This window comes from Camelus dromedarius, chromosome 5 (assembly GCF_036321535.1).
Source record: "Camelus dromedarius isolate mCamDro1 chromosome 5, mCamDro1.pat, whole genome shotgun sequence".
NCBI classification, from domain to species: Eukaryota; Metazoa; Chordata; class Mammalia; order Artiodactyla; family Camelidae; genus Camelus; species Camelus dromedarius.
Window position 1 is genome coordinate 16550497 of NC_087440.1, and position 26772 is coordinate 16577268.

Consider the following 26772-nt stretch of genomic DNA (forward strand, 5'->3'; position numbering starts at 1 on the left):
AAATATACTAGAAGTTCTCATGTCTCACAGCACAGACTGCACCTAACTATCAAGAGGGTGGGGAATTCTGATTCCCAGAGAATCGCATTAAATTCTCTCATCCCCTCCACAAATAATAACAGCGTCCCTTTGAGCACCCACTGGAGTTAACACTTGTGTATTATCTCATCTAAACCCCACCACAACCCCTGAGAAAAATATTATCCTACTTTTATAGATAAGGAAACTGAAGCTTAGAGATCAAGAGATTTGAATAAATGTATTGTAGGTGGCGGAGCCAGTCACGAACCAGGATCCTTTACTGGTTTTATAAGTGTGTGTATGTGTGTGTGTGTGTGTGAGCTTCATCTCATATCTGTTTCATCTTCCAGCTTGAGAACGCATGTAGGATGGTTTAGGAAAACAGTGTGTCATAGAGAAAACTTAACCGCCCCCTGCCAACACCAGGGGCAAGCTTGGTTTCAGGCAGTGGCCATTTCAGTTGCCTTTAGTATGTCCATCAGTAAAGATGGGCCCGTGAGTTCTGCATTCGTGCCTCAAAACTGTTTATTCTATCAGCCTGACTTCTCTTGCGTAGCACCTGTTACCTCATTTTGCCTCCCATGTGTATGAAGTAGAAATAGACAAACTCCCCCTTGCGGATAATTAATGACTGAAAGCAAGTGATGGGCATAGAAACCATCTGACAGGCTTTGTCTCCATAAAAGGAAGAGTGTTGCAGATAAAGTACTTTCAGTCTTTCTCTTTAGTATAATTTGTTCATTATTTTTCTGCTATCAGATACGAGAAATTTCCTCTGTCACCCGCATCTTTTTAAATGCCATCATCTTGTTCAGTCTATTCCTCATTGCCAGAGTGAATCCCTTCCACACTTGAATGCTACGGAAAACTCTTAACAGTTCAAAGTCTTAGCATTTACTCAGTCATTCTGGGAAGTGAGGACAGTTTACACAGTTTCCTTAGTTCACATGGACGCAGGCAAGGCTCATAGCTTGCCTGGGTTGGCAGACAGTCTTTGAGAACTGTAAAAACTGTGCTTTGCTCGGGACCCTGGCTCCGTGCAGAGGTCTGCCTGCCTGTCCTTGGTCTGTGTCCTCGGCAGGCCTTTTACTTGAGTCAGACTCCTCTAATGAGAGAGTTCTTGGGTTTCAGTCTGGGGGAACCCAGCCTCCACCCGCCAGACTTCCTGGAGAGCTCTCTGCCGATGCTGAAAGTGCCTGGAGCCTTGAGGATTGGATCGAGCTGCCTTGCGAAGGGGTCTCAAAATTCCTTAGACATAATATATTTGTGGCTACAATTTGTTAAGAAAGGAACCAGGCTGTTCCAGCCAATAAATTGTCAAAGGAACACATACCTAAGATAGAGAAAATGGTTTGCAGTGCACAGTCCTCTGACTCCCTTTTCTGGTGCTCTGCACTCAGTATTTCCAGTAGCTCGAAGGAAAGCCTCTTTCTCAGCAGACCCCTGGTTTCTGCTCTTCGCATTTACCGAAACCCTTGGGGCATGTGTTGAGTGAGGGCAAGGCTTTTTATTCACCTGCTTCCTAGTCTGAATAATAGCACTTCTTGTTTGCCGTGTGAATTCCAAGAGCTCTGAGACAGCTTTCCTTGTGGAAAATCAGGTAAGCGGGGCTTCCCTGTAAGGATGTGCTTATGACCATGAATACAGTGCCCCACAGCTCACTGAGTTAGCTCTAACGAGAAAGTCAGAGCTATAGCTACTCTTAGATGACTTCAGAGATCACGTGGCTTCATAAAAATTAGCAATCAGAAAAACAGACCCAGCCATATCACCCTACGGGCTTTGCTGCTTTGAAAACACATTTGATGTCCATTCCCACTTAATCTTCTCCCTGAATCTGAGCCCTCCCTCTGCTATTCATATATCTGTTTTTGTATTCGTATATACTGTAGCCAGATATTTTATATGATTTTTTTGGCCTTTTCATAATTCTGCCCAACTTCGTAGGTATAGAATTTCCAAAGCTAGTTGTCAGTGTGCCAAAATAGCCTTTACTTTAGCAGAAGAACTTTATGCTTTGCTTGACTGGGCTATAAGGTGACTTGGAGAATTTATGCCTCCCTTTACCACACTTTAGGGAGTACCTGCTTAGAAAGTGTTTTATATCCTGGCTTGGAATAGCTCTAATAATTTAAACCCTCCCTCCTGGAATTACCAAGATATATCAAAAAAATTAAACCTCACAGTAATAATGTTGAAATCATGTTCAAGATGATACCCAAGTATTTATAATTCTTTATATCCTGAACTACACTACTTAGATAAACTGAGGGAAGTTATTCTGGGATAAGAAATAATTGAAGGAAACAAATACGTATGCCTAGAAATATATGAAATGTGTTACAAGATCCAAGCCTGAACAGTTAGATGGAGCAAAGAGAATTCAAAAAGGGAGCTGGGAAATGGGGTTGGGTTGGCTTGCCTCGCTGAGAGGACCCGGGATGTGAATTATTATTTAAGCCCAGCCTGTTTAGGAGGTATTCTTTTATAGGAAAACATATTTGAATGGAGAGAGAAAAAAAAAAAAAGCCAGTCTGACTTGTGACTTCGCCACCAAAAGGGCAGCCTAGTTATTCAGGACTCAAAGCCTTGATCCTGGCAAGTAAGTGTCCTCACCAGGTACCTTAATTATATTTTAGGCACCGTGTTTAAGATGAGTGTTAAGTTTTATTTTTAAGTGAGAACCTTGTAAATGCACTCATAGCCAGTGATGGCTGAGATCACAGGGACCCTCTGCAACAGTGAATTATGCTCAGAGCAGCCCCAGTGGGGGAAGGATGCTGTGGAGGAGAACCCAGTAGTCGCCTCGTACCTTTCCTTAAACCTTCACCCGGTCCTTTTCTCTTCTCGTCTCCAACCTGAACCCATCTTGCCTCATCTGCTCAGTGACTACTTGGCTTGAACTGAGTTCACTCAACTTTGTCGCGGACACGCCCGTTGTACTGACGGAATCCTGGCTTGAATGGAGCTTGCTCAGCTGTGCTTTAGACAAACCCTTCTGGCTGACCTGGTTTAAACCTGGCTTTCTTGACGCCATCTCTGGCATGTTCTGAGGTTAGAAAGGACTCTGCTGCCCCTTCCATCGCTCCCTTGGAGGGGAAACCAATTGCCACTTGGCACCAGAGTTTATAAGGCTCACATCCAGAGTCGTAACGTGATTTCGTGAGAACAGTACTGGACCAGGAGGCAGGAAACGAGTTCTAGCGCTGGCTCTGCTTTGCAGTAGCCGAGTGGCCTTGGGCAGATCATTTCCCTGCCCTGATGAGTGTTTTCATATGTCAAGGAAAGTCAGGACTTTCTTGATCCTGAAAGCCAGAGGTTCATATAACATGAAACTCATGAATGAATGGAGATTTTGGTTCTAAGAGCCCATCTTTCCACCTACCACACCGCCACTTTTTGCAAAACACAGACCCTCTCTATTGTAGTTTTGTAGTGTCCATTCGAGCCACCTCTCAGTCTTGGGCTTTGGAACGTCAAATCCCTTCCTTCGCTGGTACAGTCTGCTATGAAAAAGAACAGCCTAAAAACTCTGTAAGTTGGGGCAGGTGTTTCTGCTTATTAATTTGTCTCCCTTGGATGTTTTACATTACTTTAAGAAGTTTTTGTTAAGTTAAATCACTCTGTTAACAGCCTCTATTTCAAAACTATCACTGATAAAAACTCTGCACTTGGGAGCCTTCTAGGTGTTTTACAGACAATATTTCACCAAAACCTCAACAACTATATAAGGAGCTGTTGTTATCTCCACCCGACACATGAAGGAACTGAGGCTCTCTGAGGTTCCACAGCCGCACAGTGCTGACGGGTGGGGCTGGGATTCAGATCCTCTGTGTCGACAGCCTGATATCAACCACCATCTCTGCTATGAGAAGTACCAGCCATTGACCTAAGAAGTACCTGGCGTTTTGTGCAAGAAATCTCAGGGAAACTCTCTTGTTAAAGTCTCAAAGAAAATGATCTTTAACTGCATTTCAGATGCTTGGAATTTATGCTGTGCCAAGCACTTTTCCACTTAATTTTAAATCCATGGGTATTTCAAGGGGAATTTAACCCATATGTTTCTGATTCACTTGTACTTAACTCATCAAAGAGGATTGTTTTGTAAACCCAAGCCTCTTCTTATGAGCACTTTCGAGCTCATATTTGGCTGGCATTGGCTGGATTTTGCATCTGCCATCGTTGAAGCTTGATTTTAAATCCTCCTTTCCAACCACTATTTCATGGTGGTTTTATTCTGTGAGTGGATGGAAATTGAAGGTGAGTCATAAAGACCCTTCTAAAACTGTACCAAGATTCCACTGATAGAAAAAGAGCCACTAACCTTTGGGGTTTGTTGTATTTATCTAGAACCTTACCCCATAAAGCTGTTGAGCTATGCATGGAGGTAATCAATGAGGGTAACACATGAAATCCATAGATGTTGCATTTTCTCCTGAAATGACGTAGAGCAAAACTGTCTTTGAGAGAGAAGATATTTATGGACCTTAGGTATATTACTACCTTTATAAAGCCCTTTAGAATAGAATATTCTAATTGGGAGCTACTTGAGTCATACAGCTAGTGGAAAGTTTCTTTCAGAGATCACTGTTAGAAAATGTAGCAGGCAGAAAGCTTGTTTATTATCTTAGCATGTAGATGAGTTGGGTACATTCAGTTCTGGTAACCTGCTGAGTTGGAGAATTAATTAACTTCACATGAGCTCATCTAAGGAATGTGTCTAATTGCTGGTAGTTGTGCATGACCCAAAGGGAAGCAATAACAACTTTTTGTACCCGGTTAACGATTTGGTTCAACCAATATATATATTGGGTGTCTTCTTTTCCTGGCATTTGGAAATAGAGGGTGAGAGTTCAGGGACACACAAGAGACTGTCCCTCCTACTGGGGAATTTACCACGCAATAGACTGTTCCTGCAGTGCTTCTCTCTGTGCCACAAGGCCAAATGGTGTGAGTGCCAAATAGGCAGTGTCAAGGCAGTGCACTGAGGGAGCTCAGGAGACAAGGATGTTCACTTGGACTGAAACAGGGATGATCTGCTTCCTCAGACTTCCCCCCAGATGAAGTGTTAGAGTTTGCGCTTGAAGGATGAGAAGGCTTTTGAAGGGGAAAGGGCATTCTAGGATGAGACAACCAGACATGTTCTTGGACACTACAGACAATGCCAAATAGTTTTCCCAGGTCTCTGCCCTGTGTGTAGACATGGGGTGGGGTGAGTCTGCAGAGGTGGATCAGAGCTCTGAAGCTCAAGCTGGGTTAACAGGGATTGTGTGCGTTCCTCAGTAACGAGCAGCTGGGGTCAGCGTGACTGCCTTTAACTGGGCACAGATTTTCAGTGCTGGGAACCTTTAGTCTTGGATCAAGGAGAGAACTGGGAAGGGGGCAAGGACGGGAATGAGACATGAAGGAACAGTGTGCGAAATTCACATAAAATTGGACACAAATACCGTATATTGGTGGAATTAACATAACACATGATAAATGGTTTTATGTTTGAATAGCGCACAAATGAGAGTCAACCCTATCTGATGCAGAAGAAACCAGTCGATAATGATGCATCTTATGTAAAGATCTCTTCTATTCAGAATATTATTGTCATAGAATAAAAAGTGCTACTGTTCAATGCAAGATTATTTTACATACTTTATCCCATGTTATTCTTAAGGCTCCATGACAATCATTAGCCCTATCTGTAATTAAGAAAATTGAAGATCAGAGAGTAAATAATTTGCCCATAGTTGTATGAGGCATTTATTTCCACGTCAGTCTGCAGATACGATGTGAGTGTATGTGGCTTAGCCTTTTCTCTTTCTAATACGTTTTCAACGCAATGTACAACACTTTTAAAGACTATACATCGCATATATGTTAGTTACCAAGTTAAAAGAGTACGCACTACCGTGTAAGCAGTCGAACAATGCCGGTACCTGTTTGGGCTTCCCCATCCCACCTCTGGCTTCATTCCACAGAAGTAACTGCCTCTGTTACCAATTTTAAGGCATATAGTTTTCAGCTGACACCACAATTGCTCCTGTGTTATGATGGTTTAGGGTGAATATATTAATAAAAACAGAATTGGAATAATTTGCATTTCATGCAAACATCTCAGTACTTCACTGAGGGTTTTAAATATACCTCGAGATTTAGGAGTATGAGAAGTAGGACCCTGACTCTGATTCAAACACTGTTTTAATTTCAAGGGTTGTGATTTAATCCTGGGGTACAGGGAGGGAAAACCGTGAGACTGAAGAGAGGGTATGAAGTAACAGACAGGACCTGATCCAAGATGTGAGGGATCGAAGTTCTAATTCCATCTGCCATTAATTTGTTTTATGACATTGAGAAATTACTTCACCTCTCTGAGTTTTAATTTACCCTTGTATAAATTATATGATCTCGTTGAGAAAGGCAAAGTACTATACTGGGAAAAGCACAGATTTTAGAATCAGAAACATCAAAATTAGAATTCTCGTTCTGCCACTTAACCTTTGTATAGCCTTGGGCAAGTTTCTTTAATTTACTATGAACCTTAGTTTCCTCTTCTATAAAAGGTGGTGGTAAAAAATCTCTTTCAGAGGCTTGTGAGAATTAGGTGAGACAGCTTATAAAAAAAGCCAGCACAATGCTCTATAGATGTTTGTTTTCTTTCCCTTCCTCTATAAGTTTCTTTCGAGTTCTAAAATGAGAGATTCCAGTTGCTCATCTTAGACATAAGCTTTTGAAGCACACCAGCTCATAATTATGGAATTTCCTGTGTTAAAGGGCTAAGCATTTCTCTCAAATCACACTTGTCATTAGAAGACCTTCCAAGGTCTGGATGAATCTTCAAATTAACAACTGGAATTAAAAACCAACCAAACAAACAAAAACCAGTTTCACTCACACTCACAGGAATGAGAAGGGAATGAAAAGAAAAGTGTGGTAAAAGTTCATTTACTACACTTTCCCCTTCTCTGAGACAGAACAACAGATTATAAAGCTAAGAATGTGTTTTTATTGGTCGTATAGACCATCTGTGTTTGCACAAAGCATCAGCACCATTACCCTATTTAAAGGCTAATTCCCCATGTTAATGCAAATACAGTAATGACCTTCCAGTCTCTCCCTACCCACCAACCTCCTCGGCACTTTCCTAGGGCTTTGCTTTCTGTTTAGTACATTCTTATTGACATACAGTTTGAAGTTGCCACTGTTTGGGAATAGCTCCAGAATTCCATTCGTTCCAGATGTCCACCATATTTGTTTGTGTTTTTATGATTGTTATGGTAACAAATCAAATACGTGTAACAATTGGGAACCTGGGGGAGGGGATGTTGGTCTTTATTTTCAGTTAGGGGAAATATATGGGGCATGTCACATTGAAAATACCGCAGCTGTTAAGAAAATAAAAGAGAGAATCATGGTCTTTTCAAACAGGTATTTGTGAGTTATTTAAAAAAAAAAACAATATATTTTACAAATGAGAGTTGGCAGTAACTCTTGTGATGGTGATGATACATGTGACCATTTCTCTGTTGATTGATTTTAAAATGTGTGGGCATCAGAGAGCAGAGTATTAAGGCTGGTTAGCAGAGGCTACTCATATCCCAATGTTAGACACCTTATCCAGTTGCTGGGAAGGAAGATTAAGTTGATTTGTAGAACATGAGTTCATGAAGAAACAATATCTGGAGTTCTCTTTTGAATTTGGGTGAAATATATTCACGCAGTTAATGGCCTTTGCTCAATCCTTTCTACTCTCCATCTTTAAAATGCGTACTACAGAAAAATCCCAGAAATGCAATATCTTACTCTTGGATCCTTCACTCGTATGTATGTCGAATCATGACAGAAATCCATGTATCTCAGTTAGAAATGAGTTTGGATGAAGTAATAGAAAAACCCAACCACAGTGGCTTAAACAAGTAGGGGTTAAGTTTTCTTATGTTGCAAATGGATTTGAGGATACTGAAAATGTCAGCAAGGACTGAGGCTCTTCTTTCTTTCCGCTTTACCACCCTGAGTGCGTGGACTTTTGTCCTCATGAGTACAAAACGAGTTGACTAATGGACTCCCAGGCATCACATCTTTCTAAAAGAGTGGAAAGGATAAAGGACAAGGGGGAAATCCAGATGAATGTATCATCTTATCAGAGAATAAAGAGCTTTCCTTGACTCTCCACCCTGTAGACCTCCTCTTGTGTCTTCCTAATCAGACCTGGGCATGTGGCCACAACTAGCTGGAAGGTGGCTAAGCAGAAAGTGATTGTGGAGGAGGGGGTGGATTCACTGTCCTCCTGTGCCTTTCCACAAACACACAGCAAGGGCTTCATGAATGCAGGCGTGGACCTGATCTGCAGGTCGGCCTTTACTTTTGCTCTGCTTGGCAAACCCCAACTGTTATTCACAAGTGGGGGCCAAGCAAGAGAGTAGAGATGACTTAGAACAAATCAATCAGCCTTTTAGAACGGATTAAAAGGTATATGTCCTGTCATCTGTGCATCAGTGGCATCATGCATTTTTAAGAAGAGCTGAATAGATCAGTAGTCTGTAACCATGGTGTGCGTGGAAGGAAGGAAAAAATAGAACTAGGAGCTCAGGTAGGGATTATATATATATATATGATTTTATTTACTTACTCATGCAACCTCAGGTGGTAGAGGTAACCTATTTAAAGACTTACTGCTCACTGCCACACTGATTTAGGATTTAGGATTTGATTTAGGATACAAATCAAACGCGGTAGATCCAGGGAACTCACATGCAGTTATTTATGGCTTGGGCAAAGGAATAGTGCAGATGATTATAAATTTAGACTAACTTGGGAGATAGGGAATTTTTCATATTCATTCATTAACAAGTACTTCAATGCATGTATAGATGCACAAACTATTCTAGGCCCTGGGGATATAAAGTTTCATGAGATAAATATTTATCCTTAAGGCTCACAGTCTGATGAGAGACAATCATGTAAGTGAGTACTGTGGAGTTTCATTAGTGCCACAGAGGAAGGAAGAGGAAAGTGGTCAGGGAAGGCTTCCAGAGGAGGAATTTACTGGAAAAATCGGGGAGGAAGGGCATTCCAGGCAGAGGAAACAGCCTTTGCAAAGACAGATGGATTGGAAACAGCGCCCTGAGTTAAGGAACTACATTTCACTCAGGGTGGCTGCTGGCGGACTGCATGTAGGGGTGTGGCAAGAGATGAAGCTGGCTGGGGACTGTTTTGCAAAACACCTTAGGTTCTAACTTGAGTTAAGTTCATTCCTGTGGGTTTAGAGGAAATGGAGGTCTCCAACAAAGCACTGACCGTTGGGTTACAGAGGAGCAGCGAATTAAGAAGCTATTGGGATGGTCAATTCTACAGGGTTTGTCCGGCTGACTGAGTGTGAGGTGTGAGGGCTTCTGTGACACCCCCACCCCGGTTTGTGGCCTGGGTGATCTGGGCTATGGGGACGCCCTTCACCAAAATAACAAGTGTGAGAGGAGCACGTCTGGTGGAAAAACGAACACCTATCAGACACATCTGTCCTATTCACACTGCCCTTCTTGAGTGATGGAAGTGACCTTCTTTCCCTGACGTGGCTGCTGCTGTCCTGACTCAGGCCAGCTGAAAAGTCACCAAGGCATCTGAATGGTCCGCAGCTCAGCCACTGGAAGTCCATCAGACAGGCGGGGTGCCTGACTCAGGATCCACAGCAAATTAGCTGCTGGGCTGACACTGGAAAGCAGGCCTCCTGACTGTGGAGGCTGACTGCCTTTCAGTGCCACCGCCACACTGTATTCTGCCTAAATGGGTGAAATTAAATCATCAGTAGGTGCCTGCTGCCGTTGGGGCATCTAGAATCAGCTAGAACTCGGCGAGTTACTGAGAGTTAGCTACTGATTTATATGTGTCTGTGAAAATTTTCCTGCAAGTTTATGCTTCTGTGTGGCCCCCTTTTGAGTTGCAACGGAGGCGAGAGGACAGCTGGCCATGGTGGTTTTGCTTTGGGCTTCTGTTGCTACCTGGGAGGGGTTTTATAGTTTCACTTTTCTTTGAGAATGAAAAGTTATATATTTTATAAAACTCGGAGAAATCTGGACAAGTGATCAAAGTCGTGCTTCACTCTTATGAATGACTTTTTGTTAAATAGTGCAGAGGCTTCTTACCTTTTCTGAGCAATGAGTACTTCTAAGGGTCTGGTGAAAGCTGTGGACTTTCTTCCACCAAAAAGGAACAAATGAATGCACTGGGTTGGGTGAAACTGGTTAGTTGCAAGTAAGGAAACTAGCATACGAGGAAAGGGAGGTTTGTTCTGAAGAGCCCAGGGGTCCCAGGACTCAAGGGCGGTGGTGCAGCAGGGCCCTCTTGAGGGCTGGAAGCAGCGGCCAGACGCTCCCTCACCTCTCCCCAGGGCCACGTGGCCTCTGTCCCTGCTCCTCCCTGCAGACCTTGTCCCTGCTCCTTGCCGGTGGTCTGCAGTGCTTCCTGTAGCACACACTGACCCACAGCCCCCGCATAACATCGGAGGTTCCAGCCGCCTCTAAAGAGTAAGACCAACACTTCTCAATACTATTTCCAAATTTCTGGAAGAGAACATGTGATCGGACTGCTTGGACCTGACACTCAGATACCAGGTCAACTTTACAGTGTCTCCATGTCTACATGTGATTTACACATAATTTCAGGGAACCTTTGGATGTCCTGAGTCCCAGCTGGGATCTTCACGTTAAGAACCGCAGGCTACGGGGTAGGATATAGCTCAAGTGGTAGAGTGCGTGCTTAGCATGCACAAGGTCCTGGGTTCAATCCCCAGTACCTTCTCTAAATGATAATAATATTATTATTATTATTATTATTATTATTATTATTATTATTATTATTATTATTATTATTATAAACCTAATTACCTCTTCCCCCCCAAAAAAAAGAACCATAAGCTAGAGAAACTTGGATGCTAATAGGCCAGCAGCACTACCTTTTAGCTGTGAGACTCCTGCAGATAATAGAACATGCATCTGAGTAGAAGGTACTTGCACAAGTCTAGAGCCTAGAAATATTTGCTTCACGCAGGAGTTGTGAATTTTGAACATCAGTAGTTAAATCCCAGGATGGCGAATATGATGTAGATTGAATTATAACACTCTCCAAGATCGTAGATATTATATTCCTAACTTTTACTCTTAAAGGTTTAGAAATTCAATTTTAATTATTGTTAACATGCTTCGTAAATATCCAAGGGAATACAATATAGACCTGTTCATACATCCAGAGAGCCAAAATCTGGCTCGAGTTGTTTTTCCTTCCACAGTTGGAGAAAATTGTGGTGTTGGGCTTGCCTCTTGGGGCATGTTAAACCGCTTTTAATGCTGTCTCTTATTAATTTTCTAACCATATGCACTTTCCACACGTATCTAACTAGCTGCCTCAGATGAAACCCCAGTGTCTGGCCAAGCTGATGTAAATCTTTAGTAAGTGGTAAGAGAGAGCAGAGTAACATAGTGCCCTTTGAGTGCTCAGACAGGACGCGATTTAATAGTTGTAGACCTCATGGTCTCAGGCACAACTTTAGATTTTTTTTTTTTTCAGTTCTATGGAATGGAAATTTCTGAGTTGTCCAGCGTTCTCTGCACTCAGCAAAACTTAGCTAAAAGTCAGTTGGCTTATCTAGTATAGCATTAATACTATATAGTATTATATTGGCCTGTATAGTGTAGTGTTAATATTTAGCTCTTCAGATCTTAACCTGGGGTGTCTGGGACAATAGTTATTACTTCCAAAGAGCACAATGCGTACGCATATAATTGCTGTAAGACAATTCTGTGCTGTGAGACAGTTTTCATGTACAAACGCATCAGTGTCCCAGAACATCAGCACTTGTCTGTTACCAGTGAAGCTGCCAAGAGGCCACCGTGACTGTCCAGCCCGTGACACATCCTCATTCCATCTGGTAGACCTTAAAAATGGATGACTAAAGTAACAGCAAAAATGCAGTTCTGAGGTTCTGATGCTTTTCGTCTTTGGTCTCTGCCGTGTTTTGATTTGTGAGCGTGCACAGCCTTTTTGCCAGAAATCTTTTGTTGATTAATTAAGCCTGCTGATTGGGTTTTGGTACCGCCGCCTCGCCCGTCCCCTCAGCTGCGGTGTCTGCCTTCTGCACAGTTCACTCACGTGTTCTGAGTAATGCTTGAGCTTTCTTCCAACTTGTCTGTCTTCAGTTGAGTTCAGCGCCAGACCCCGAGCTGGAAGCAGTCTCAGGAATTTTTCATTCATCAGACATTTTCTTCCAAAGAAAAATTCTGAGAATAGGAGGGTCACCTTGAGAACTACTTGGTAGTATATTAGCCGAGTTCAGTGGTGTTTGTGTGTGTGTGCGCACGTGCACGTGCGTGTGAAAAGGAGGGAGAGGGAGAGAGAAGCAACCTATACATCACATGCCTATAAGCAAATGAGTATTTGGGAAAGAGCCAACTCTAGAAGCACTTCCCAACCAGTTTAACCAAACTATCTCATTGCCATTTATCTGTCTTGGTATTACAGAAAGCCCATATTATATGAGGCACTTCTCAGTTGTGCTTAAATGGCTGAACTTTTGTCCTTAAGTTTTTCACCAGATCTCTGAGAACTGATAATATCCCTGGAATGTGGTATGTATCTGTTTCCTGTGGAATGAACTCAGGGCTGGCAGCTAGAAGGCTAGTGGTCTTGGATCCCCTCACCCTGCCATTTCAGAGGAGCAGCACTGAAGTTCCCCATAGGCAATCCCACCCCCCACGCCGGGATTCCGTCACACGTTGTTGGTCTGGGCCATGCGTGCTTAACACTCAGGTTTCTGTGAGAATTGGCCAAACGTGTTTGAAGAATTTGAACCATAAGGCTTTTATATAAATATCTGAATGTGATGTGACTAAATGCTTGCTCCCAAAAAAGAAGGAAAAGATGAGAAATTGAGTGAAAAAGCTAAAATACACAGACCGAGATACAATTTCATTATACCCAGGTTTTGTTTTGTTTTGGTAGCATCAAGATTGACAGAAAACAGCTTTATGCGAGGCCAGCCTCATGGATTCTAAGCACCTGTCCTTCCCTAAGAACTTTACTGTGAAAGCGTGAAGAATGTTTATACCAGTTACTGGTAGTCAGAGCCTAGTCCTCCCTTAGGTCCTCCAGGTCAGTAAGTGACTGGCCTCATATCCAGCTATGACGCCGGAAACCCAGGAGACAGACATCCTCATCTTTTCATTTTCCCTCACCCTTCACATCCAATCCATCTGTAAGTGCTGTTGGTCCTGCCGGCCCCCGACCCTGGGACGTCACCCACCAGCCGGCTTCTCTCCATTTCTGCACCACCACCTTTATCTAGTCACCACCACGTTTCACCTCATTTCCACTCTTGAACCTTCTAAGCAGCACTCTTTAAAAATAACACATTGTGTTTTCAGTGGCTTCTTGTTGAATTTAGAGCCAAATCCAAACTACTTACCGTGGCCGAGAATGTGCTGTGTAATTCCAGTCCCTGCCTAGTGTTCCGGGCCCATTGTGTGCCCCTTCCCCCTTCCTCTCTAAGCCTTGGCCACAGTGACCTTCCCTTATTACTAGAGAAGCCAGGTTATCTCCCCACTGTCTCTTAAACCTGGAAAGCACTTACTCTCACTTTCCACAGCTGGTCTGCTCTCATCCTTTAGGCCTCTGTTTAAATGTCACCTCCTCTAAGAAGTCTTCCCTGATCACTCTGAGGCCGGGATCCCCAACTGGCTTTTATCACAGCAGCATGTTTATTTCACTTGTAGACTAAATCACAACCTCAAACCTAAAATCATTCTTAATGTATTTCCCTACTTATTGACTATCTTCCCCAACCAGGTTGTAAACGCCATGGGGTCAGGGACTTTATCCCATGCTGCCCTCTGATACAGCACATTAAATATTTGTTGAATGAGTAAAGAAACTCTGATTGTGTTTTATAGTTGTAAGATTTACTCATTGAACCTGATCACTGAAGTCAGAACGTCTAATTGTATTTTAGGCAGCGGGATTTTATTTTTTATTGTGGTGAAATAACACATACATAAAATTTACTGCTTAGCCATTTTTAAGGTGTATGGTTCAGCGGCATTAAGTCCATTGACATAGTGTGCAACCATCACCATCACCCATCTCCAAAACTTTTTCATCTCCTCAAAATGAAGCTCTGTACCCATTAAACACTAACTCCCCGTTTCTCCCTCCTTCAGCCCCTGGCAACCCCCCTTCTACTTTCTGTCTCTAGGAATTTGACTATTTTAGGTACTTCATATAAATGGAAACTGCAGTGGAATATTTCTAATCAATTCATTTTTATTGCCCCTTTACCAACACAGGCCTTTAACCCTCCATTTGAAAATGTCATTTATAATAATAATTTTCCAATTTTAACAACAGAACATCCTAGTAGGATCCTTCAGAAACTTAATTCACTTTTGTAGAACTTATATTTGGAAATTAAGTAGTATTACAGGGCACTTTTGAAGTATAGGAGTGGATCTAAGAATGTGTTGGTCCTGGAAATTTTTCTATTGAATATCATTGGTCACAGGGCCCTTTACCCTAATGTCGTTAATCTTGCTCTTGGACGGTAGACAATGTTTTATACTTTGTGGCTTTGAAGAAAACAGAAAAGAACAAATAAATCAAATTGTTATATAATACTATTGTTTTTGTCTTGCTGTTCAATAGCTGATGCTCTGTGGTGAAACTGCAGTTTGGTTTAACGTGGCACTCATACAAGCCATTTCAAAAGTGAATGAATCAGAGCCAGCTGGTTCTTTCAAGTCGAATTTGCAAACCATTAAAAATGAAGACACTGTGTGATTTTACTATCTTGATGGTAGATATATCACCCAAACCAGAATTTGACTTTCATCCACCCCCTCCGTGACTGTTTTGGGGTTTTTTCCTAGTAAAAGTAGTTTAGAGATAACTTTGGGGGAAAATGGAAATCAGTAATGATTTTTAGGACGTACAGTGAGGGAACAGATCATGTCAGGTAAGTGATTATTTGGAAACGAGATATTCTCTTCCCTGAACAAGATTGCTTACTGTTTTCTTCATCATAGAGCAGAATAAAATGTGGTAATAATTTTCTGTAGTTGAATTGCTGACACACAGAATTGGGTCCACAGAACTGTGGCCTGGATTTCGGTGAACTGCTTAGTCTGTGTGTTAGATTAAATGGTGTACAACAGATCACCTTGTTTCTGCAGTTTTGAATGATATTTACATTAAAGCTTATATGGCAAAACTTTAAAATTATGGATTAAAGAAGTTGAAAATCAGAGAAAATATTAACATAGAAATAGTTTTGTGCTCATTCCTATGCTTTACTTCTAAAATGCTTTTTGAAAAAAATTAGTGACAGTTAAGCTATATCTCAGATACAGTTGCATAAAGTAAACATTTTGCATGATTTAGTAAAATTTGCCAAAGGGTCATATTCTTTAAACATCATTGTGGAGACCACATTCAGTAGGCAATCTTGCATGAAGTATTTTCTAGAAATGTATGGATTGGAAAGTTAGATTCAAAATTTATTGTGTTGTTAAAAGGAAAACATAGCTTGAATGTAACGGAAGAGGAACTATTGCGTTATAAAAGTCGCCCTGAAAGGAATTCCCTCACCCCCTCTCCAAGAATTTTTGTTATGAAAAATTTCAAACCTTTCTTAAAGCTGAAATAATATAAAGTATACCTACATGCTTTCTACCTACATTAAATATTTATTTCCATTTTTCCACTTTTATACGCATAATACTCTCTATGTATATGTATCAATATATATTTGTGTATAATATATGTATATATAATATATAGTATGTTTATTTAGCTGTTATATATAATTTTATGTATATTCAATTTGTATATATTGTATTTAAATACATATATATTATATATGTATAATAATTATATATTATGTATATATTTGTGTGTGTATATATACATATATGTGGTCTGTTTTTCTAAATCATTTGAAAATTAAATTACATATGTCGTGACACTTCACCTGTAAACAATAAGGACATTCTCGTGTGTAACTACAATACTGTGATCACACATAAGGGAACAACAGTTCCACAGTATCATTTAATATCCAGCCCATATAAAAACTTTCCAGTCATCTCTTTTTGAAACAGTGTCCAATTAAAATTTGACTATTATGCCTTTTTAATCTGAAATAATAACTTTACCTTCTTTTTTTGTATGTGAGCGGCCATTTACTTTTGGAAAAGTTCAGGCCAGTTGCCTTTGAAAATGACAAATTCTGAATTTTCTGGTCACTCCCTCATAGTGATATTTATCTTGCTCATCTGTCCCTATATGCCCTCTTGACTGGAGGGAGGTTAGGTCTGGAAGCTTGATTTAAGGTTTGACTGTTTTTGGCATAAACTTCTTAGACAATGTCTAGTATTTTATATGTCATCATATCAGCAGCTGCGTGGAAGGATTTCAGAGTGGCGTGTGATAGTGCAATTCTGGAGGAAACTGAGTTAACTTTTGGTGTTACTGATCTTGTTTGATCAGTGCGTTTGGATCCTGGTTGGAGAATCCCGCTGGAATTTCACTTAGGTACCAGCTCCCACGCTGGACAGGGAAGCTGGAAGTGGGAGTTTATGGTAGTGGAGTGATGTCATGTGTATAAATGTGCTTTGTAGCACTGTGAAGGGAGAGCTTAGAAATGAGAATTCTGTTCACCATTGGGTAAGTGGAGTAGTCGGTAATTAGCCTTCTTAAACTTTGATTTGTTGTTTGATTTGGTGAGCTTGTGGTTAATATAATTAACAAGGAATATAATAAAGTTAAAGTGCCTCATAGTCAGTACAGTGGAAAGGAATACTACTTTGTTGTGGTTAGAATGTCAGTTTTGGTTGAGAGATACTGAGTTACGTTGAGTGGCAGAGATCTTGGTTTATGGGTTGTCTCACATTTCTGAGGTTAGACTTTCAGGCAAACAGTCAGCTATCTTGCAAACACTTTACAAAGTCACTTTTGAGGGTCTTTTACAAAACATGGATGCCCAGTCTCTATGCTACATCTACTAAATCACATTCCATGGCGTGGGGCGGGGGTGGGCAGTGGGAGGACAGAGGTGAAGCCCAGGCGTTGGTGTTTTGCATAACATCCCCAGGTGATTTGGTTGTGTCCTGAGGTTAAGAATGATTGGAGTAAGAAGAAATAACAGCAATTATGAGACTTATTATCATCATGGAACTTCTTTAATTTTCCTCAGACTGGAAGTTCTCTGAACTCCTTCCTCAGAAGGTTGTATTGAAATTCCACACGTTAGTAGCTGACTGTGTCCCAGGCCAAACGACCTGGAAGGAAGAAGCATGCGGTGACCCCCTCTCTCATGGATAAATTGATACCTCATTCTTTTGTTTGAAATTTTTATGAAAAGATGGATTTAAAATAATTGGAGCCTAGTGCCCCAAATTATATCCTTGCGCGTTCCCTGCAGTGTGTGGTTTAGTGACTGGGCGGGAGTGACAGGACTTCATTGTACCACAGAATATTCTTTTTCTGTGAATGATGCATTTGCTTCAGGGTGAAGTCTGATTACAAATGAAAGTGAAATAACACCGTAGGTCCCAGCGTTCTGAGCTGCAGAGCTGAGGAGGAGCTGAGGGTCAGAGGAGGCAGACGTACGTTGGTCAGATCCCAAGCCTTGGGGCCAAATCTGTTGGGACTGAGGAACAATCCCTGAGCCTAACCACTCATAATGGGAACATGTGGACGCAGAATTTCCCATGAACTCGCCACACTAGAGTAAGCCAGTTAAAAACAATTAAAATTGCATTTTAATTTTAGAAAGTCTTGGCCTATTGCCCTAGTTCATGGAGGTCTTATAAGGAAGTGACTGTCCAGCAATTTGCGAACAGAAAGTATTTTTAATGCTATATTTTATTTGCATTAGGGATAATGATTTACGTCGAGAGAATGAGTCAGACATTATCCAAGTATTGAATTAGGCACATTCTCTGTCTAGAGCTGGGACTCTCTGAAAAAAAAAAAAGTATGTAAATTTAGCCTAGTATCACGTAAGTGCTATGGGAATAATTGTAAATAATTGGATTATTAGTAAGGAATTGGGAGCGTGGGCAGATTTTTTCTGTGGTTGGAGTATTGGACTAAAATCAGCATAACTTTGGCAATCTAAATGAAGCACAGGACAGAAAGCACATGCTGCCAAATCAGAATGACATTTGAAAACCACGTTAATACAGCATTTACCTTCCAAAAGAATGATTTTTAGATCCAATTCTGTTTCATCCAGATTATGCCTCTCCCTCTGCAATCAGCAATTTTTGTTGAAAATATGGCTCTACAAACACACTTACGTCCACTGACCAAGCCGCACCGTCAAATGAGCTGGCTCTTTCCTTTGTCCATAATGATAAGGATCTAGCGTGGAAATGCGTTAAGTCCATGGACCTGGTTATACATACTCAAATTGTCTGCCAAATTTTTAGTATATTTAATAAAGATGGATCCCTGTGGGCTCAAGAGATGCCTAATGAGTATTGTCAGAATTAGCAAGTGCTGTTTCTCTTCCATGTGTTTCATATTGAAATGAGGGCAAAGAGTTATTGACCCTGGAGAAGTCGTAAGGGTTATTTTTCTTTTGATGAAAACCTTCCAGTGAGGAATTCATGCCTGAAGTCATGAGCCAGTCTTAGATAGGACTGACTCAGATTTTCCTAGCATTTGCTCGTGTGCCTTGATTTTGCTGGTGTCACTCATGAAACACCGTATTTGTATCTACCCTGAATCTTTGCAGTCCTCATATGTAATTCCATAAAGTACCTTTCCAAGAGGGAAGACAGACCCAAGCAGTGTTGAAGAGAGAATGCAGAATTAAAACTCTCGTTCCATTATGTCTTCTAAAGATAGCAAAATGGCCTGACAACGTGAATCTGTTTGATGAAAGTATTTGCGTTCGTCTCAGTAAGTTAAGAGGAAAATAGGAAATAAGCCTAAATTTCTTTCCTCGTTAGCTAACATGGACGGTTTATTTTTTAAGTAAAAGGTTATGTTGCTGTGATCTTTCTACTCTCAAATATGAGGTCTATATAGTCATAAAAATCTTGATGGCTGTGGCATAGGATTAAACATTTTTCATCCTTAAAGAATTCATCAGTAATGTACACTGGATGTTGAATGTAATAATGAGGAGTTGGAAGCAATTTAAATGATACCCAGTAAGGAAATTATTGAATAAATTATGTTATAACTTGATGGAAAATTATACATTAATTAAAGTCATATTTTGGAATAGTATTTACATGGGAAGATGCGTTTGGCGATGTTAAGTGAAGAAACAGCAGGATTCAAAATTGTATATTTAGTATTACTGATTCCTATTTTGTGATCAAAAATAAAACACACGTAAAATTATGTGAGATAATAAACTGATACGTTATCAAAGTTTTCTTTAGGTGCAATTACATGTGATACTTATTTTCTTATATGTTACTGCCCTTTTCCTAATTGTCTGAATTAATTTTTTATTTTCAAATCAGAGAAATGTATAAAATACGAAAATATCAAAGAACACCATATATCAGAGAAGTATTTATTAAATGCCTATAAGTGCTGTGTGGAAGAATGGAGCCAAAGAAAGAGCAATGACTTTGCCTCTAGACTGTGTCCATGTAGTTACTGTGTTTAGGAGCGATTTTGGTGCACACTGCCATGGTGCTGAGTGACTTTTTCTTTACTCACAGAATGAAATGAAGGCAGAGACTTTATTCAACAGCTCAAGCCTTTAATTTTTGTATTCTTGTTTGAATTCAGTGTCTGTGGAAGACAACAGCAGATTTTGAATAGACTTGGCATATTATGAAGGATAATGAAATATACTTAGAATTTGACCATATGAAAGTAAAAACTAATCAGCAGGGTTAAAAAAGATGCAGAAACAAAGTAAAAAGACAATCATAAACTGAGGATGTGTTGGAGATAGGGCTGGAAAGGTGGGCAGGGCCAGCACAGGTAGAGATTTCAGGGGAGCGAAGTCAAGGTTAGTTTTCTGAAGAGATCACGCTGGTAATGTTTATGTACCACCTACACAATTTCTGGCCTGTTTGCATATCCCATACTTAGTATTTAATGTTTTTCTTTTTTTTTTTTAATTGAAGTACAGTCGGTTAAGTGTGTCAGTTTCCGGTGTACAGTATAATGTTTCAGTCATACATTTATATACATATATTCATTTTCATTGCACATTACTACAAGATATTGAATATAGTTCCCTGTGCTATACAGAAGAAATTTGTTTTTTTAATCTGTTTTATATATTAATATTTTTCTTTAAATTGAATTCAAAGTTTTTTTAAAATTCATTCTCATAGCAAACATATCTGAAATCAGGAGTCTGGTATGTTTATACTTTTTAATAATACAAATTAAAATTAATATGTGACTATTAAAGCATGACAGTCTAAAATCCTCTTGCATCACATCAGTGATGTACGTAATACTCTTTGGTAAGCCCTGGCGTGGAGAGAGGGAGGGTGGCGATGGGGACTTGACGTTTTGGCTGTCCTGTGCATCTCTCAAGTGCTGCCCTAGTTTGGGCCTAGTCCTCTCGCCGCACTTGACTGGGTGAAGTTTTGTGTTGGGAATTCCTTAGACGGCTCGTCTTCCAGCATGGGCCTTAGGGCAGTGCCATTGACCACCGTGGCTCATTCCAGCAAGACAGAAGGGAACCAGAAATTGATGCTACATTGAAAACTGACTATACTTCAATAAAAAAGAATGCAAAAAATAAATAAATAAATAAATAAATAAATAGAAGGGAGAGTAAGGAAGGTCATTTAGTGATGGGGAGCAGTTGGGGTCACAACTGCAACAGAGATAAAGGAGAAGCACACAGGGTGGAGGGCTGCCAGCTGGTGTGGTTCAGCTCTTGCCCCAGTGTCGTCTTGGTTCAGCCTGTTCACTCCTGTTAGGACTGTAATAAAGAATTGTCCTCAGTAAATTACGTATCATGTCCCATGAGCTACTTAAAGAAAGAACATAAAAAGGAAAATATAACCCAGTGGCTTCATGGGCACACCCAGTGATCTTCACAGACCTGTGGAATTCAGTGGTGAAAGGAACTTACTGGGGTCCTTTAGTCCACCCCTAGGCTCATAGGAAGCACCCTGTGCACTTCCAAAAATGACACGAGGAAGCTTGCAGGGCTGGTAGTGGGTGGGAGCCCAGGAGTCTTCCCAGGGCCAGCTCCCCCACCCCCCGCATCTGTCAAGGCCACTGCAGAACAGAAAGGGTTTTCGTGGCCCTGAGTTCTCTCATAAGGAGCTGGGGACAGCCTGGCTTTGGTTCTCTGTGCTCACTACATCTTAATCTTTCTTGTCTGCCGGCTGTTGAATCCAGATTGACTTTGTCTCTTTAGAAAAAGAAAAAAAGAGACAGATTTCGTTTCTGGTGAGACTGCTTCGAAATGGAACTTCTCCTGTGGCCTTAGCTGAGCCACGTTTGCTTTAAGATGATCCTTTTGCCCAAGGTTACAGTGATTTCAGATCAGGGCCCTCACTCTTTAGATTAAATACTTGATGTCTTTTGCATAGCTAACATTTTGTTGTTGTTTTTGTTTTGAATGGGCTTTTTTGTTTGCCTGGTTTGTGTGTGTGTGTGTGTGTGTGTGTGTGTATTTGAAATAAGATGGACCCAATCCAAAAGAAACAAGTAATCATTTCCTTTTTTCAAGAAACTGGGGGAGAAGTTTCCATGACTCGCCTCATTATAAGTTTTGAAATTCTTTGCTTTCTCCAACCTAAATAGTAATAGACTGTAACCTGTGTGAGGGCAGGGGTTTGGTCTCTTTTAATCACTGAAGCATCTATATCAAGCATAGAGGTTGATTCATAATAGTCACTGATACATTTTCTTAAGTGAATGAATGCGTAAATTGTATTATTACGTTACACTTGGATGGCATGTCACAGTTGTAAAGTATTTTCCGTTAGCTCATCTGATCCTCACAACAGCGTCTCCAAAGTGGATAGGAGCTTAGGAACTGGTGTTTTGATCCTCATTTTGAAGGTGAGGTCAGTGGGGTTCAGAGGTGGAATGGTCTGCCCGTGGCTTCACCCGGAGTCAGAGATGTGTGGGTCTCATCCTGGAGACCATTTCCCAATTTGGAGTCCAGCAAGATGGGCACAGTACATCATTCCTCTGCGTGATGGTTCCTGCTGTTCTGGACTTTCACGGAGTTCTCCTTCTTGATTTTCAGATTACAGGACAGGTCCGTGTTTTACTGTGATCAGCAACCAGATGTGCCAGGGACAGCTCAGCGGGATCGTCTGCACAAAGACGCTGTGCTGTGCCACCGTCGGCCGCGCCTGGGGCCACCCCTGTGAGATGTGCCCGGCCCAGCCCCACCCCTGTCGCCGCGGCTTCATCCCAAATGTCCGCACAGGAGCTTGTCAAGGTAAGCCCCGGGCTGATGGAGTTATGAATGGATTCTTCTTATTTGCTCTGGAGAGCCATTCTCCAGTGAAGCTGGAGAGGATGGAAAAGCGGCGTCAGAGGCATAACCTCACGATCTCGCTGACGGCATGATGTCCAACTTAGGCTTTAGGAGTGCGGCTTAAGAGAGAGCAGCTGGTCCCCCTGGATTTCTCCCTGCCAGCAGTCCCCCCTCTGACCCCAGGAGTGTTTCCAGGAGGTGGGATGATTCTGTTTACAGCACGGCTGTGTATCACAGCAATGCTGTGTGTAAATGCAAAGCAAAATTTGTGAGCAAGGTGGTTTGTTTTTCTTAATTTTTTTTTGTTTTTGCCTTCATTTGAAATTGTTGGTGTTCCTCTGTCTCATGGGTTGTACTTGGTTGACCTGAAGAAAATTGTTCCTCTCTCCATTTTATATGCTGCATTATGCTTTTTTTTTTTAAACAAGTCAAAAATAAATTAGGATTTCTTTCACAGTTTTAAATATCCCCAGATGTCTCCTGCTTGCTTCTGCTGCTGCGTCCCGTAGAAGCACTCACTCTGTTTTTGGCTTTTACGCCTGTTCTTCCAGCTGTACAAATTCTTTTATTGTCTGGATGTCTGGCAGGAAACTGGAGGAAGTGAACAGAGGCAGCTCCGCACTAAACTGATGGGACTGAAAACTCCCAGGCTGTATCTGTTTCCTTTAGACATCTTCAGTGCTTTTTTAGCAAGTTGCCACATAGTCAGAAAATTCGGGGTATGCTTTTCTGAGGCAGAGAGATACCAGTTCGCTTTTGTTCTATATGTTAATTCTGAGGATAATGTAAATATTATCAGATACAGTAAAACAGAACTTGAGCTTAATCACACAGTTCTGTGAGTCTCCGCTAAATTGTGCTTCAGTAAATTCTGCTTCTGGTAAGCACTGTTGATGCTGGTCCCTGGCCTCTGTGCACAACATACAGCATCTTCGTGTGATCTTGAATGTATCCTTCTGAATGTTAGGAGCAGCAAGAAGTCACTTGGAAACCCTAGAATTACAGAGAGGTATACTGTACAGTTTCATAAAATAAAGAGCACATTTAGTTTCCCTTTCCTTTGGTGCCCTCTTATTTTTTTCTCCTCCTGAGAAAGCCTCAGGCATTTTGAAAAAATACTCGGTCTTAGTGATCTGAAGTCAGCTAATACCCATGAACTAACGGACAGTGACCAGAAAGCCAGACTCTGAGTGCCCCGCTGCCCATCGGTGAGTCAGGGTAAGAGGTCTCAGTGCTAAGAGAACTGGGGGGAAGAGAGTGAAGAGGAAGAGGGGAGAGCGGCATCTCTTTCACTCTGATTTTCATTTCATACAGTCTGGACCTTTCCAGCATTTTCTTTCTGTTCCTTCCTGACTCTGCTATTCAGCATCCAAAGGGAAAAAAAAAAAAAAAAAGGTTTTTTATAAGAGAATCTATGAAAACCCAGGGAACTGAAATGACAGTTACATTGCCACTTTGAGAATGAATTTCTTCATGTTTGATTGGCCTTTTGTCAGAGAGAGTCTGTTAACAGCTTGGGGCACTGTCTCCTTGCTGGTGTTTTTCCTCCTTAGGCCAGATGTGAGGGGCTGTGGGCAGTGGGTTCAGAAAGCAGCTTATTCTGGCTTCAGTCCTGGGATGTGTGGCCAGCGGAGAAGTGTCCTCATGTATGTTTCCTCTTGGCCAAAAATCGTGATCAACAAGACTATCGAGTTTTGCTTATATGTCCAATTTTAATTTCAATTAACATTTTAATAAACATATTCAGTATATGAAGAATGGAAAATTCTGGTTTAAGACAAAATTGAGATCAGCTATAAAACATAATCTAATTATACTCACATATAATCATTCAGTTTTGCACCAGGACATTCCATTTAAAATAGTGACACTTTTATACTAAGATAAATTGTCGTTCCGTGAGTACCCCTTTTCCTTCATGGCAACTTGTTTCAAAACCACAGATTATTAGAGATCTTATAATTGGCAGTTGCTCTCTCACTTTACTCAAGGAAGAGTAAGACTAAGGGGTACACTACGTGTCCAGAAATAAATATTTTTTAAAAATACCCAGAGGAAGAAAAGTTAGACTGCCTCCCTGGGGTTTCTCATTAAACCAGGGTTTGGTGTGTTATAGATGAAGAGATGGGGAGCGCATACATGTACTTTTAGAAAAATCTTTCTGATGTGCCTGGAACAATGACTTGTTTAAAAAACTGAAGTATAATTGATTTACAACATTGTGTTAGTTTCTAGTATTCAGCAAAATGATTCAGTTACACACACATATACATATTCTTTTTCATATTCTTTTCCATTTTGGCTTATTACAGGATATTGAGTGTAGCTCCTTTTGCTATACAGTAGGTCCTTGCTATTTACCTATTTTATATATAGTAGTGTGTGTCTGTTAATCCCAAACTCCTAATTTATCCCTCCCCCACTCCCTTTCCTTTTTGGCAATCATGTTTGTTTTCTATGTTTGTGAGTCTGTTTCTATTTTGTGAATAAGTTCATTTGTGTCATGTTTTAGAGTCCACATATAAGTGGGGTCCTGTGGTATTTATCTTTCTCTTTCTGACTTACTTCACTTGGTATGATCATCTCTAGGTCCATCCATGTTGCTGCAAATGGCATTATTTTATTCCTTTTTATGACTGACTAGTATTCCATTGTATAAATATACCACAACTTTTTTATCCAGTCATCTGGACATTTAGGTTACTTCCTATTGTATATAGTACTGCTGTGAACATTGGGGTGCATGTGTCCTTTCGAATTAGAGTTCCCTCTGGATATATGCCCAGGAGTGGAATTGCTGGATCATATGGCAACTCTATGTTTAGTTTCTTTAAGGAACCTCCATACTGTTTTCCATAGTGGGTGCACCAGTTTACGTGGGATGATTACTTTTGTTCCTGGAAGGTTAAGATTTGGGGTTCCGTGTAGGACCACAGTTATTCCTTAGGTGCTGGAGATTGAGCAGTGAACAAAGAACCCTCTCTTTAGCAGCTTGTATTGAAAACGTTCAATTTATAGAACACAGCGAAGCAAACAGATATTTACTAGGTCCGCTGGTCTTTTGTCCTGTAGGGAAAGACCGGCAGACTAAGCAAGGTGATGAGTGACGGGGGTGAGGTGGGTGTTGCTGTTAGACTGGCGGGGGGAGTCCCTACTGCAGTGAGTGGGGCAGTGTGAACCAGGCGGCCCTACGAAGGAAGAGTGGTCCAGGCAGGGGGGCCACCACTACAAAGCCCCGAGCCGGGCAACTTGGCTGCATTTGATGAATGGCCAGGAAGCCAGTGTGGATGGAGAGGAGTGAGGGCAGGGGGAGGTTACGAGATGAGGTCAGAGAGTAAAGGGGTCAGGTAGAATCTTCTAGAACTTAGCATGGACTTGAGTGTTAAGCTGAGATGGGACATGATCCGACTTACCTTTTAAAAGATTCCCTCTGGTGGCTGCTCTGCTCTCACGTCTTGGCCTAATTTCCTGGGTTGTTTCATTTTTATTGTGCGAGACAATTCTCCAGAAGGGTGAACATTTTCCATTTCATTTGTATAAAAACATTAGCTGTCTCGTGTAGTCTGAGTGATCTCATTCAAGTAAATTCTGTTTGAACTGAATCACTTGATACCGCTCTTGAAGGCAGTGTTATTGTAGAAATGTGTTGCATTTTGACTCTGAGGACTTCTTGAATACCTGTAGTTATTACTGTTACTCTTTTAATCACAGGATCCTCGTGCTCTGTAGCATGCATAATAAAACTCACAGAAGTCAGTACCAACATTCTCCTCTGCGTGAGGGAGGATGGAAGGGGGTAAATAAAGGATACTTGTGACTTCCAGCAGAACACTACTGACCAAGTTACGTGACTCAAATAAGTTATTCTGCATAATGTAATTGTGAGAAACAGTTTCTCTCATCATGTTCCAAGTACTGTGATGGACAAAGAACTCATTGATATAAACGTGGTCATATAATTGTGGACAAACTATCACATTTTCTTCTGCAATGAATTTTATATAAATTTCTCTCTCTCTCTCTCTCACTTCTAAAATCTGACAGATGTGGATGAATGCCAGGCCATCCCTGGGCTCTGTCAAGGAGGAAATTGCATTAATACTGTTGGGTCTTTTGAGTGCAAATGCCCTGCTGGACACAAATTTAATGAAGTGACACAAAAATGTGAAGGTAAGAAATATCATGCTTTATAGTTAAGAGGTGGAGGGGGCAGGCAAAAGCCCAATCAGTGACAAGCTTTTTTGCAAATTGTTCCTAAATCTTTCTGTCTTTGTCATTCCCGTGAA

At 41.1% G+C, this 26772-nt stretch overlaps 1 protein-coding gene across 1 annotated transcript in view; it reads left to right on the plus strand.

The window, feature by feature from the left end:
- Window positions 1-26772, plus strand: part of FBN1 (fibrillin 1) — a 239305-nt gene that overhangs the window by 83952 nt on the left and 128581 nt on the right. The window contains exons 6-7 of the mRNA XM_010998625.3: window positions 22250-22447; window positions 26531-26656. Coding sequence (XP_010996927.2) covers window positions 22250-22447; window positions 26531-26656 — 324 coding nt within the window. The remainder of the gene's footprint in view (window positions 1-22249; window positions 22448-26530; window positions 26657-26772) is intronic.